At 34.4% G+C, this 14958-nt stretch overlaps 2 protein-coding genes across 2 annotated transcripts; both read right to left on the bottom strand.

Moving 5' to 3' along the window:
• Window positions 1-1625: 1625 nt before the first annotated feature.
• On the bottom strand, window positions 1626-4378 carry LOC129942238 (uncharacterized). The gene is made up of 9 exons (XM_056051094.1): window positions 4019-4378; window positions 3628-3962; window positions 3327-3547; window positions 3148-3264; window positions 2785-3075; window positions 2534-2723; window positions 2245-2469; window positions 1922-2149; window positions 1626-1842 (listed from the first exon to the last, which is right to left on the bottom strand). Exons 1-9 carry the CDS (start codon window positions 4279-4281, stop codon window positions 1688-1690), a joined length of 2025 nt encoding a protein of 674 aa, XP_055907069.1. The 5' UTR covers window positions 4282-4378; the 3' UTR covers window positions 1626-1687.
• A 2335-nt stretch (window positions 4379-6713) lies between these two features.
• On the bottom strand, window positions 6714-9302 carry LOC129940613 (uncharacterized). Its single transcript, XM_056049002.1, has 8 exons — window positions 9039-9302; window positions 8640-8974; window positions 8237-8571; window positions 7888-8166; window positions 7637-7826; window positions 7341-7565; window positions 7053-7277; window positions 6714-6955 (listed from the first exon to the last, which is right to left on the bottom strand). Exons 1-8 carry the CDS (start codon window positions 9239-9241, stop codon window positions 6798-6800), a joined length of 1950 nt encoding a protein of 649 aa, XP_055904977.1. The 5' UTR covers window positions 9242-9302; the 3' UTR covers window positions 6714-6797.
• Window positions 9303-14958: the final 5656 nt, after the last annotated feature.

Below are 14958 nucleotides of genomic sequence, written 5' to 3'. Positions count from 1 at the left end.
ATAACATAAAAAGCTGATTGCAGCATTCAAGCCAGAAGTCAGAGAATAACATGTATAGGTACATCAATAAAAATATTAATTTGATTTGAATGTTAAAATGAGTTACTGTTGTTGCGAAAATAGAAATTTGTATTATTTTAGAATACTGACGAAATTAATCATAACAATTAAATTTCATTTAAAGTATATTGAGGTACCAGTATCTAACATGATAATCGATTTGACTTAATGATTTTACAACCATCAAAAAGTAAACAATAAGCACCTACCTACATAAAAATAAAATTGTATACAAAATGTAATGACGCAGTTTCTTATGATAATTGTGTATATATTATTTAAAAAGTTTGGATTTGACATAACAAAATTTAGTTCAATTTCTTCTGATTAGTTTCCAGTAGATATCAATATCTGGAGCATCTCATTTAAAAATCGTAGCGTATACAGGGTACAAGGCGTCCGGAAAGAAGAATGGGTAAACGGCTTATAGGCCGTTTTATACATTCTTTAACATTAGAAATAGTAAGGTCTTACCTCAAAGGGTACTCCAAATATGTGTTTTTTAAACTTATTTTGCGTTTTTCAATACCAAGACGACGGTTTTCGTTTGCAGCAATTTCCTACACTCTTGTTGCCAAAACTTGATTAGGATACAAATTTAATAGCTCTTAGACTATTTTTCTATGAAAAAAAGTAATAGGTACAATATTGCATTTAGTTATCTAAAAATAAAAAAGTGACGAACTTCTTAAAAAATTGGTGGAAGATTTCAGAATGATATAATTTACAGCATTTCGATTAAAACTTTTTTTAATAATGGTAATATAAAAGAGGAGAAAGCTTATTTAAAACATTAAATAACCATTTTTCTATGCTTTGAAGTTAACAAAAAGAGAGAAAGAATAGAATCAGTTTTTTTGGTAAAGAAGTCTTCATGAATTGATCCTAAGTACAAGTTGCAATAAAATGATTTACAATTGTAAATTTAAAACAATAACCCCATCTTTAAATAATAAATAAAATTTTATATTTATTTAAATTTTCAAACTTTCTTCTCACCAAACAAACTTGCTTCTTAACAAATAATAATCCTAATGTTGCTGCTAAGCTAAGACGATTATGTTGAATAGTTGATGCTTCTACCCACCTTCGGAAATCCTCTGAGTTCTTCTTATATATTTATGAAAAAAAGGCTTGCTGCACTCATTTTTGTTATGCAACAAACAGGTGCAGAGGGAGGCCCTTACAAACATATAGTTTTAAAGTCAATAGTATTGGCGTAGCTCTACCAAGTATTACCTATAATAAACTTGGAAGGCTAATTTGATTTTAAATAAACTCCAAAAATCTTCGGCCATTTAGGTTTCCCGGCTTTTCAATTATTTTTTATTTAAAAATCCCAAGACTCTCTTGGTCTTCCCTCAAAAAATTCAGATTTTAAAGCGCTACTAAAGTTCTGAAGTTAGAGTTTAATTAAGATCTTGTAAATTCAACGCTCTATAATTTTTTTTTTGTTAAAAAATTCCTGTCTTCTTAAATTTTAATCTACTTAAGAATAATGTTCTTTTTTGAGTAAAGGTGATTTAATTCTTTTTATAACTTTCATAAATAAATAAAAAATACTATTTTTTTGCTCATATGTATACATATATATTTATTCGTTTTGTTTGCAAGAATTTAAATTATTTCAAAATCTTGGATCTCTTACACGCGGTATGTAGTTATTACATTCAGGGAAGCCTCTGGGTGGGGAAACCATTTGATGTTGCCTTCCGACCTGCAATATTAATCCCATACCTATAGCCAGATGCCATTCATAATGACAATGCATAAGCCAGTATCCTGCATGGATAAAACAATTAAGCAATAACCCAAACAACCAAAATATACGCCTAAATTATGTGATTATTGTGCCTTTTACCTGGATTATTTGCTCGGAATCTTACGACAGCAAATCCACAACTTGGTATTGAAACTGTGTCCTTAAATGGAGGCCTATTATTGTGATAATTTCGTGGCAGACCCCTTTGTCTTTCCATTTGCATTGCCCTGGCCACTGTCATTGGTAGGCCTAATGGATGTTGGCCTAATGCAGTGACCATGAACCGATAACCGTGTAAATGGAATGGATGATGCATCCGACCAACAGCTGAAATAAATACAATAGAGTTCATTATGCATGCACTTCATTTATTATAGGTACCGACTCAAGGGAAAAATATGCGGTCATTAAGATTATCTTACCGGTCGATTCGTCCACAATTACCAACTCAACAATACTATCCTTTCGAATTTGTATGCGATGGATACAAGGGCATAGTCTATTTCCAATGCAATGTTCGGGCCAATGGTACTCATCACAATATTGCGACTCGTCAACATCTTTTGGTTGGGTAAGTGGTGGCGCTGGCGGAAACACCAAACTTAGGTTATTCACGGCTCCGACGATGGTTAAATTGTTTTGCAAGTCTGAAAATACAAAGCAAACAACAATGACGATAAATTTCGCTTAGATGAATATGTTTATACAAACTTGAAAAGTGATGGAAGCTTCCCGGATGGAATATCTCCTCGTTGGGAACAGGAAAATTGTGAAAGGCTAAAAAGAACTTGTGATCTGGTTCTTTGTAAAGGAGTTCATTGTCCTCCTCCAGTGCATTAAGTTCCGTTATGCAATGATCGCCACTGCCTTCAAAACAACTTGCATTGGGATGATTAAGATACTGGGAAAATACATTAATTAGAACTAGTGGAATTTTTGACAAAGAGCTCTCTATGACATACAACGCCAGGAGGGAAAGTTTCGTTGTAGGCTGGGAAAGCTGGTTGTGGTTGGTCTTTGATATCCTCATCATTAGCTTCGTTTGTCCCGTACCTAAGCAGGGCGAACGATTCGGTTGGATTGATGGCACAAACTCCCAAGCCACACACTCGGATCCAAAAGTCGCCTTTTGTATAGTTTGCAGAAAGTATAAAATCATATCTTTCGCCAGAATTCGTTACGAGTGTATCAAAAGGCCGTGGTTCGACATCGTTAGAGTCTGATGATATAATTGATAAGCTGTGGCCTTCAACCTATGTACGCATATGGAAAAGTTTAAAACAATGAGTTTCTAGGTGTACAGTTTCATATAAAAGCACAAGCACCTGAAGCTGGACTGGACAAGCATGACTAACTGAATTTATAATACGGAATCGGTATTTCTTCCCAGGTTTTATGATATACTTTGTTACTGGCACATTTGTGTGATTCATCGTTTTTGGCTAAGTTACGAATAATAAAATAATTACGAAAGTTCTACATAAGCATTTGGTGTTATAAATACATCAATGTAAGTGCCACGTCCATTTATCAAGAGGGAATCTGGGAATATCCCGCCTGTTGATGGTAGACCTGGAAACAATTGCTCGCCATATGCATGCATCCAATCGGAAATGAGTATGTGATGTTCTGGCAAGTCGAAGTCATATTCACTAGAGTGCGCACTTTCAAAATATGGTTCTCGAACAATTAAGGCTCCATATTGCCCATTCACTTTATGATGTCCTACAAAATCAAAATGAAGAATGAGCAAACTTCTCATACATACATCATCAGACTGTGAAGGTCTTAGAATTTGGGTCAACCTGCATGGGAGTGATAAAAATGGGTTCCTGCTTCTGTGGCCGAAAATGTATAACGAAAAGTCGTTGCATACGGAATGGGACATTGTGTTGTATACGGAACACCATCCATCCAAGGAGTGTCTCTCATATGCAGTCCATGCCAATGAATTGCGGCTGCAGTCCCATGTGCATTATTAACCACATCGACAATTATGAGGTCTCCTTTGCAAACCTGAATGGCTGGTCCTGGGATCATTCGATTAATACTCATCACTCCTTTCTCAACACCATCACCAACAATGCACTGGGGATTGTTGCAGTCTTCAACAACACCCTGAGCACATTTACCACATGCACTTTTAGAACAAAAGAAAATAGATTTCAAGAAAGCATCAAAAAACAAAATACCTACACTCCCATTGCCTGGTAATGTTCCAGTACAAAATTGAAATAACACACTTTATGTTCATTTGCTTCACAGCGTCGGTTACAAAGCTCTCCAGGGTGTTCAGATACATTCAAATAGCGAGTTCTTGTGAGTAGGCCAGCATCGCCATAGATTCCATGACTAGGAATATCATTGTCCAGGAAATTCTCGTCTTCTACTCCAATATCGAGTTGTCCCGAAACCACAACATTCAAAACAATAAACAAACTACCGACAGATTTTAGCATTTTCAGTATTAATAAAGAAATCGGTCTAAGTTTAAGCAAACATGAGATTCTGAAGCGGACTAAACTACGAATGGTATTTAATTAAATTAAACATGCATTTATGTATTTTTGCAAAACACCTTGATAATGATTTGGAAAAGTACAAGCGCGTTATTTATAATTTATTATTTATATCAGTATGAGTACATCGAGATTATAGTGCTTGAAATATATGAATGAAATTACTGTTTTTCTCTGGAATTAAATCCGCCGCGATTACGTCTTACGTGATTTTATTGTATTAATAAAACTAAACAAAATATGACGTATCGCAAAAGATTTTTCATATAGTGTACCAAATATTTACAAACAAACACTCCGCTGTAAAAGTAAATATGTCTAGTTTACTACTGAACTATTTGAGTTTATTGGCCTAATTTCATTTGTCAATCGGCTAATCTATGTCAAGTATCAACAGACCGAGTGCAGCAACAATTCAAGCAATTGTCTTGATAAATACTTTGCTGAGACAAGTGTGTGCACAAAAATTTACATAGTAGCTACATAACATAATACAATAATACAGACTCTTAAACACTTACGTGAACTGCAATTGGAAACCGTTTAAAGTGGCAGACACTCCACTTTGAAGAGGGTATTCAGTTAAATCGGTTCGCAATTGAAGGGTTTAGCTCTTGTGTTATTTTAATATCAAAAAGACAATAATATACATGCATGGGTAGTCGGACATGTTTATGGTGATATCTTTATAATTTTAATAAAATTTAAACACTCAGGGAAAATTTAGTTAAGAAGTCAACTTAATGAATTTAATATATAAAATATAGTACTGAAATTAATTCCAAGAAATAAATATTAACCTATTCAAAATGTCAACAACCTTTGTTTGTCAATACTTCCTGGAAATGTGAGCTTTTAAGTTGAATAAAAGTGAAATTCTTTAGAATTTTGGAATTTATTATCTAAATATGTAACTCTTATCAACTCATACCATACAAAATTGTGGCTATTTCAAGGATAAATGATACATCAAGATTGCGGATTAAGCGGATTTAAACGGGTCGGTGTTAAGCATCGGTGAGGGTGAGGGGTGATAACTTTAAAGAATGATATAGGTTACAACACAAAATGTCACGATTTCATTTGGAAGGGAAAAAAAAAGTTATTCGAATTAGGAAAAGTTTGACGTTAACAAAGGCGCGAAGGATTATGGTAAATATATTATACTTACACCCTACAATCCAACAGTATATCTGTTACTGGCTTGGCTATCCATTTACAAACCGTTAAAGTCACAATCTTTGTCGTTTTAACAACGCAAGAGGTGAGGGGTTACCAAGAATTTATAAAGGGTCAGAGTAAACAAAAGGAAAATGAACCTTAACTAGATTAATAATGTAATTTCTTTATGTAACAAACTTGCTCAACTACGACTGTTGTTTATATTGTTTTGACAGTGACAAAATTGGGATTTTAAACTTTCTCCTATTTAGATATCACCTATATAGTCAAGGCCGTTGCCAGAGAAATATTTTAAGGGGGATTGGTATCATTTTTAAAAATTTCTACTGGAAATCGATTTAGGATGAGAACAAAAATAAATATCTTCTTAATTTTTTTTATCGAATGAGGGTTTGAAGTTGTAATAATCATAATAAAGACATTATCTTCATTGAAACTAATCTGCAAATATACTCCAAACATGGTTAAACGTTACTGCACAAGCCCATTTTTGTATGAAGCCTGATATTACTGTATTGAGCTCATCAAACACAAAGCTACAAAACCTTTAGAAAGGAAGAAACCCTTAAAATTTGTCATTGACAATAAAAAAAATTTAAGTCTCAGTGTGAGAAAGACTTGATTTTCTTCATTTTTCGTTTTGTTACTACCAATTAAATAGCAACTTTCCCGAAGGGTTCTTATAGCCTTAGTTTGAACTGGACTTTAAAATCATTCTGCCAAGTATTTTTCAACACAATTAATAGGTAAAATAAAACAGTCTCTTTACTTTATTTTGAATTATAAGAAGTTTTTTATTATTCGGTTTGTGCCTCTATGGCCACAATGCTGTTAACAGTCTTAAAACAAAAATCGTTTTGATAACGTGAAAAAGAGCACTCTTTGACAGTTTGGTATAAAGTTTTCTGTTTTACAGTGTCTTGAAATACAGAATCATGACCAAACAGTGCACAAAGAATTTGAATCATACAGTACTCTGAGAAACAGAATGTTGACCCGCTCCACATAAATTGTCACATTCAAACAAAAAACTATTAGTATTTGGAAAAATTCGTGAAGTTCAGACCTCTGTGAACCCTTTATATAAGACCTTGCAAAGCAGAGATATTTAATAATCACAATTCATGAACAATTAAGTTTTGTTGCTCCCCCATAACGAATTTTCCTGCAAAAATAACACAAGGTCGAAATACATTTTTGTTTTTGTTTCTTTATTCTTAAACTTAAATAAATAATAAATAACACTTATTTACAATTCACATTCATTCGACTTTCTAACTACTATTGTACATTTTGACTTGAGGCTGATAATTCTTGCATTTGGGAAAGTCCGCTGGCGCTCTGACCATCTGGTTCGTATCACCGACTTGAATTATTACTCCCATGCCAGTAGCAAAATGCCATTCATAATGACAGTGCATTAGCCAGAATCCTACACAAAAAATATGCCAAATTTAAATTGAAGGTTAGTCCTCCGATGTCTACACATTTGTATTTTGTAGCCATATCCATAATATACTCCTACATACCTGGATTATTAGCTCGGAAACGCAAAACAGCATATCCACGATTTGGTATTGAAATCGTATCCTTAAATGGGGGTCTGTTTTTATAGCTTCTGACAAGTCCCTCTGACCTTTCGATTTGCTTAGCTGCTGATAACGTCATGGGAACACCTGATGGATGCTGACCCATTCCAACTACCATGAATCTATAGCCGTGCAAATGGAATGGATGATGAATGTCTCCCGCATCTACACACAGATAAAACAATTTTTATGTTAAGATATCCCGCAAAATATCCGACAATGACTTACTTGCTGCTTCATCCACAACTATAAGCTCTACAATACTGTTCTTTTGGACTTTAATTCGATGAATGCAGGGGCAGTATAGTTTGCCATCACAGTGAGAAGGTAAATGCGCGTCATCACAAAATTCAGATTCGTCCACATCCGAAGGTTGGGTAAGAGGTGGCGATGGAGGAAAGACAATACTTATGTTATTTATAGCGCCCACAAAAGTCAGAGAGGAAAATGGATCTAGAACAATTGGAAAAAGTAAAGACAAAAAATAGGAACAATTGGAATTCGAAAGGTTTTAAGAATCTCACTTTGAAAATGAGGATAGCTTCCCGGTATAAAAATGTCCGAACTTGGAACCTTTATATTGCTGAATGCAACAAAAACTTGCTGATCAGGTTCTTTTGTGCGAAGTTCTTCATCATCGTCAAGAGCTGACAGCTCTGTCACGCAGGAATTATCTGTTCCAAGAACACAGGTCGCCGAAGGCTCATTAAGTAACTGAAAAGATAATTCATTCTTTCATTATGAAATTCCATGATTTTGAGTTCTATTAACTTACTTTTCCGTTTGGAAAAGTTTCAGTGTAGTCCGGAAATAATGGTTGGTTTCTTTCAGCATCCAAAACTAAATCTCCAGTTTCATACCTGAGCAAGGCCAAGGCTTCCATTGGTTTTTCTTGGCCCAGCGCTCTTACTCTAATCCAAAAGTCTCCTTCTGTGTGATTGGCAGTTAGGACAAAGTCATACCTTTCCCCAGCATTCGAGACCAATGTATCATATGCATTTGATTCAACATCAAAAGAATCTGAAGCTATCACCTTTAAACTGTGAGCTTGTATCTTTAAAATAAATTTATATTTTTTCGTTAAATGAAACTATGTAACAACTTTCCAGCCGGTCTCAACTTACCTGTAATTTAGCTGGAACAGTATGGCTTATTGAATTCACTACTCTAAATCTATACTTCTTTCCAGGTTTAACATAAAATATTCTTGGTGGTACATTTTTGTGTTTGAAAGTGTTGGGATCAATATAAGAACCGCGCCCATTTATCAATAAGGAATCAGGACCTGTTGGTGAAGACGGTAGACCCGGGAAGAGCTGTTCCCCATTAGCATGCATCCAATCCGAAATAACAATATAATGTTCTGGTAGATCATAGTCGTACTCATTTATATTTGCAACTTCTGCTTCAGGCTCGCGAACAATTAACGCACCATATTGGCCATTTATTTTATGATGTCCTGATACATTAACAAGTATAAATAATTTACATTATTTGAGAAAGTTAAAAATAAGGTGTATTTTGAACCTGAATGTGAGTGGTAGAAATGTGTGCCCGCTTCTGTAGCATCGAACCAGTATCGGAAGGTGCAACCATACAAAGTAGGGCATTGTGTAACGTACGGAACTCCGTCCATGTAAGGAGTATCTTTCATGTGCAAACCATGCCAATGAATAGCACTAGCAGATCCATGTGCTTTGTTGACAACATCGATTATGATCGTATCTCCTTTGCAAACCTGGATCGCTGGCCCAGGAAGCTGCCGATTAATGCTCATCACACCCTTTTCTGTCCCATCACCGACAATGCATTGAGGGTTCTCGCAATCTTTTACATCACCCTGCGCACATTTTCCACAAGCACTAAGGTTTAAAAGTATAAACAATTAAGTGAAGAGTCTTAAAACCAATTTCATATAGCACTCACACCCCCATTGCTTGATAGTATTCCAATGCGAATTCAAAGAAACATATTTTCTTATCATTCGGAATACAGGTGCGCAAACATAATTCTCCAGGATATGCCGTTATATTTAAAAAATTGCTTTTTCGAAATACACTTGCTTTTCCTGGCACTACACCCACCAACATTAAAAACAAAATGGTCACTAGATTTACCCTTTTCACCATTTTAAAATGTCGTTCGCTCTTCAAAGACGTTTAAGACTATAACACTGTTAACTGCTAGCTCTTTCCCCAGCAATGTCTTTTATATGTTCTATTTTTTCGCTTTCTGGCGTATCATTTTTGGATAATAAAAACACAAAAATAATTCGGATATTGATCAAAAGATAATCAGAAATAAGGGAACCCCGTTATCTGAATACTTCCAATTCACAAGCCAAAACATGATTGTAATTGTACGATATCTGTAGTACGTATCTGTATCATATTCCACCAAAGCTTTGAAGTAGAAAGATATTAATAGTTTATACCTTACCTACGATAATATGTGCAGATAATTCAATTAAAAATGTATTATACCAATTTAACTAGAAATCAATTTAATTGTGATACAAGCTGTCAAATTAATTGCTGATATCTTTGATTTCGAAGCTTTGAAGTTGTTGTAAGGTGTTTGAAAATTTAACGAAATTCACCGGATGTATCGTAGCAAGTGATTAGTAATAATATGTTTTATTTCAAAGAATGATCCTTTAGTCATTATTTTTTCAGTTGTTCAATAGATTAAACAATTTCATCATTTTTAAGTATTTGTTTTATTTTTAAACTTTTCGTAATATCGAGAAACAAAAAATTAAAAAAAGGGCTTTCATGTGACCCACGTTGGTAACTTCACAATTATTTTTCTAAATCTTCTTTAACAAAATATTAATAAGAATATTTTGATTAAAATAAAAAAATGTAATTGCAAATTGCAAAATCTTTTGTTGTTTCTCGTGTTTTGTAAAAAAAAGTAGTCAATCGGATTTTTCTAAAAAAATAATTAAAAGTGAGCAACAGTATTTTGGATATGATGATGTAAGGTTAATTTCAGTATCTATATCGAAAATCAATATTTATCAATTTTAGCAGAATTTTTGTGTAGTTTTTATTTTTTATAAAAAAAAATTCAATTTTTCTAAAAACATTAATTTACATTAACATTACAATTTAACATTGTTTGAAAAAAAATTAAGTCATGCCTTCATCTATTCTTGAGATATACGAATTCTTTCTCCCTTATTTTTTTTATAAAAAAATTACTTTTGGAATTTTCTAAAAAATTTAGTTAAAGTTAAAAACAATATTTTCTATAAGACAAAACTAGTTTTTAGGCAATGTATATAATAAACTTTTGAAAAGATATTCTTGTGGAAAATTATTTGTACCAACTTTTTGTACTGTTTTTTTTTTTGTTATTTTTATTTTTGGTAAGAAAACGCACTACTGGTTCGAGAAAAATACTATCTATTTATTTATTAAATATTTCCTGTACTCTAAAATTTAAAAATGTAGCTTCAAAAATGTGTGTTTTTAAAAATTTAAAATCAATTTGATTTTTCAAAAAAAAAACAGTTTTTCAAAATTTGTACTTAAAAATTGTTAGGACGGTTTTCTTTTTTAATTAATTTTGTATATAACAAGTTTTTAGTTTAAAAATATATTTCGCATTATATTTCAAATTCGTAAAAAATTACCAATCCAAAATAAAATCAATGACATATTAGAGAGACCAAAGTCAACCTCCCATAAAGAAGATGAACTCTTTTTTCGGGAAAGCAAAATGCGAGGGAAATTAGATGTTAAGAAACATATAGTGGACCGTCTGTAGACACTGTCAAAAGAAGGTTGCGTGAGAAGCTGGACTCTTCAGGAGTGAGGAAAAAGCCATTGCTGACTGAACGTTTCATAAGGGCCCGCTTGGCTTCTGCTAAAAAGTATAAGCACGGCAAAGCACTGCCAGTTCAAACATGTGCTTTTTCGGATGAGACAAAAATAAATAGAATTAATTCTGATCGAAAAGCTTGTGTTCGCCATCCGAGATCTCAAAAATATATTCCAGGCACCCTCGCCTCATTGTTAAGCATGGTGATGGCAGGCAGTATTATAATCTGGGAAGCAATGTCTTGGTGTGGCGTTAGTCCAATTAAAAGAATTCAGGGTCATATGGACAGGATTTAATATTAAAGCATCCTTGGGAATGTTATGCTGCCGTACGCGGAAAAAAACCTACCCTTAATATCGAAATTTAACAGGACAACGATGCAGTTACACTAAAAATGGTTCAAAGCCAACTCCATCACTCTTTTGGACAGGCCTTCGTGCAGCCCGGACCTTAACCCAATAGAAAACCTGTGACAACATTTAAAAATAAAAATGAGCTATACAAAAATTGGAAATATGTCTAATTTATTCCAAAAATTTCAAGATGTTTGGAAATCAATCCTCAAAAAAAGTTTGTGAGGATTTGGTTAGCTTTACGCCTTGAAGATTACAGTTTGTTATTGAAAACCGTGGTTGTGCTACAAAATATTGAACAAATTTAGTAAAATATTAAAAAAATAATGCTATAAAAAAATGTAATACATTAAAAGAATATTAATCAAAATAATCATGTGTTCCTAATTATGTACCCTACCAGTTTCGGTTATTTTTTTTTCAGGATCTAATTTTATTTGATTTACATTTTTTTATAAATTAAAAGAAAGTTAAACAAATTTTAAAGAAGAAAGCAAGACAGACAAGACACAAAGACTGTGAAAAATCGTTTATGATTCTTTGCACTCCACTGAGCACTTAACGTGACTTCACGTGAGTATCGTAAAGTAAAAAAAAAACACCCACCAATGTGGTGTAAAATGCAGCGTAACTTTGAAAAAAATATTGTACATTAACCTGCTTTCGAAAGCGGATACCAACTAAAACACTCAAAAACCTAAGAAAAAGTATGATTTGATTGATAGCTACATAACGTAAAGTAAAGAGGTTACGGTGTTTGTTTTTATTGAAAAACTTAAATTATTTCAAGTCGATGTCTACATTCGTTCTGAGATTTGATCGACAAGAAATGGTTTCCCCAAATACGGGCTCGTTTCGCTCGTACCACTGAAATTATCGCTGCTGATTCCTCGTCGTTCTCAGGAATTAGTACTGTCTTACGGGACATTATGGCTTATTTTTCATTTGGATCTAGAAGAAGAAGCTAATACATCCACAAAAGGAACAACTTGGTGCTCGATCTTTTTGGTCCGGAGGTGGGATTGGACCTTACTTCTTCGAAAACGAAGATGGAACGACTGTCACCGTCACTTCGAAGTGTTATGGTCATATGCCTAGGAGAATTCTTCTTTAACGATCTAAACGATTTAAATCATATCGGTATAATCAGCCTCTCACGTTTCGTAAGGGATATATTATAACTTTTTTCGGCTGCTATTAAAAAATACTACTTGGAGAATAAGTAGTTCCTGCGAGACGGTGCCGTGGTACCCGTGGCATGATGGTTAGTCATGCTAGAGGTCTTGGGTTCGATCCCTGCCTATGCCATCTAAAGTTTTTTCATTAGTACTGCCTCTTGCGATTAATTGACAAATTCTCCAGGAGTTGTTCTTGTCATGAAAAGAGCTTTCTCAAATTGGCCGTTTAGATTCGCCTTAAAACTGTAGGTCCCATCCATCCCTGATAACAGTACTCGCTCACAGGAATGGGTGAGAGTTTTAAGTCACTAGGCCCTGCGACACCCAATTTATTTATTTATAACAAGACGGTGCCACATGACACACAACTCGAGCCAATATGGCTTTATTGCAATAGGCAATTTCTGGCTGCGTAATTTATCGTCGTGGCGATGTCAACTGGCCCTGAACTTTTGTTTGTGGGCCTACACGAAATACCGTGCTTATGCAGATGAACCTTTAACTTACAATACAATATGTGTCAACAAGAGATCAAAAATTACCTCAAAAGAATCGATGCTTGCAACAATTCGCATAGTGGTCATTTAAATGATTTAGTGTTTCGCCTCAAGATTCATGTGGTATCACAATGGGCCATTTATATGGCCTTAGTGTGTCCGTTTCCATCTTGTACAGCCACTATAACCTAACCTAACCTAACCTATGGTTATATTATAACTTTTTGAGGCTGCTATTAAAAAATACTACTTGGAGAATATTTGGTTCCTGCAAGACGGTGCCGTAGTACCCGTGGCATCATGGTTAGTTCGTTAGACTGTCATGCTAGAGGTCTTGGGTTCGATCCTTGCCTATGATATCTAAAGTTTTTTCACTGGTACTGCCTCTTGCGATTAATTGACAACTTCTCCAGGATTTATTCTTGTCATGAAAAGTGCTTTCTCAAATTGGCCGTTTGGATTCGCCTTAAAACTGTAGGTCCCATTCATCCCTGATAACAGTACTCGCATACAGGAATGGTTGAGAGTTGTAAGTCGCTAGGCCCTGCGCCACCCAACTTATTTATTTATAACAAGACGGTGCCACAAGACACACAACTCGAGCCAATATGGCTTTATTGCAATAGACATTTCCTGGCTGCGTAATTTATCGTCGTGGCGATATCAACTGGCCCTGAACTTTTGTTTGTGGGGCTACACGAAATACCGTGCTTATGCAGATGAACCTTATAATACAATATATGTCAACAAGAGGTCAAAAATTACGTCAAAAGAATCGATGCTTGCAACAATTCGCATGGTGGTCGTTTAAATTATTTAGTGTTTCGCATATAATTTCAACGTTCAAACTTTATGTTAAAAAAGAAATATGATGAAAAATATGGTATTTCATTTACGTTTACTTTTGAAACCGCAAAATGGATAACCCTGTATCATAAGTCGACATGAGCGAAGATGTCACAACGTGCAGCAACTTTAAAAATATAACGTTGTTAAATGCAGCCTATACCATTTCTTTCGCCGCCATACGTTAAGATTATCATCGAACAATATCCGTATGGATTCACTCCAGGCAAATCAACAACTGATTAGATTCTTACACTTAGACAGGCAATGGAAAAATCTCTAGGATTGACTGTTACTATCTGTTTATAGGCTTTAAGGTCGTCTACGAAAGCATAGCCAGGGTAAAGCAAAAGCGAAATACATGGTGGCGTTGCCTGCGAGGTCATTCAATTAATAAAGCGGAGCATGAATTTCAAGTCGTTCAATCCCTCTAATACCTTGGGTCAACATAGAGAATTAATCGTTGGCGGTTGGTCAAAGCCAACAGAGCATACTTCTGTCGGTTAAAGCCTTTTTAATTCCAAAAACCTTACTATAAATTCTTTACTGATGCTGCAGAATTTACATATGGATTCGAGACATAGGTGCTTATTAAAAGTAACTCCGACTTCCTAGGTGCGTCTGAGAGGAAAGTAGGTATAACAGATAGTTGTTGGCCACTTATGTGAGGGTGGACAGTTCCGGAGACGCCACAATCATGAACTGTATGCAATCTACCTCGAAGCTGATATTGTGACAGAATTAAGCTCGTTAGGCTCGTTAGATGTAATTTTTTTTTATTTTGTCCTCTTTGTTTTTTAAATCATGCATATACTCGTATTTTATCGTATTAGAAGGTATTTCCTATTTCTAAAGATATTTGACAGCCATTAACGACCTAAAAGTATGCAATCAAACTTTTTGGGCTTAAAGCAAAAACGAAATGCGATAGAGAATTTTTACTTTTGCATATTTTTCGGTTTTTTGAACAAATACAGAGTCTGGCCCTGTAAATTCACAACTCGATTTTATCGAAAAATATTTACATTTATTGTGAACATTTCTGCAAGAAGAGATTTATAAAAAAATCTAATTGAAATTAAGAATTACTTACCATGCGATTTTTGAATGTTTATGATTCGTAACGATTCAAGGAACTGACAAA

This window comes from Eupeodes corollae, chromosome 1 (genome assembly GCF_945859685.1).
Source record: "Eupeodes corollae chromosome 1, idEupCoro1.1, whole genome shotgun sequence".
NCBI lineage: Eukaryota > Metazoa > Arthropoda > Insecta > Diptera > Syrphidae > Eupeodes > Eupeodes corollae.
Note: the sequence above shows the minus strand (reverse complement) of the source record. Positions and strands in the feature narration are given on the sequence as shown.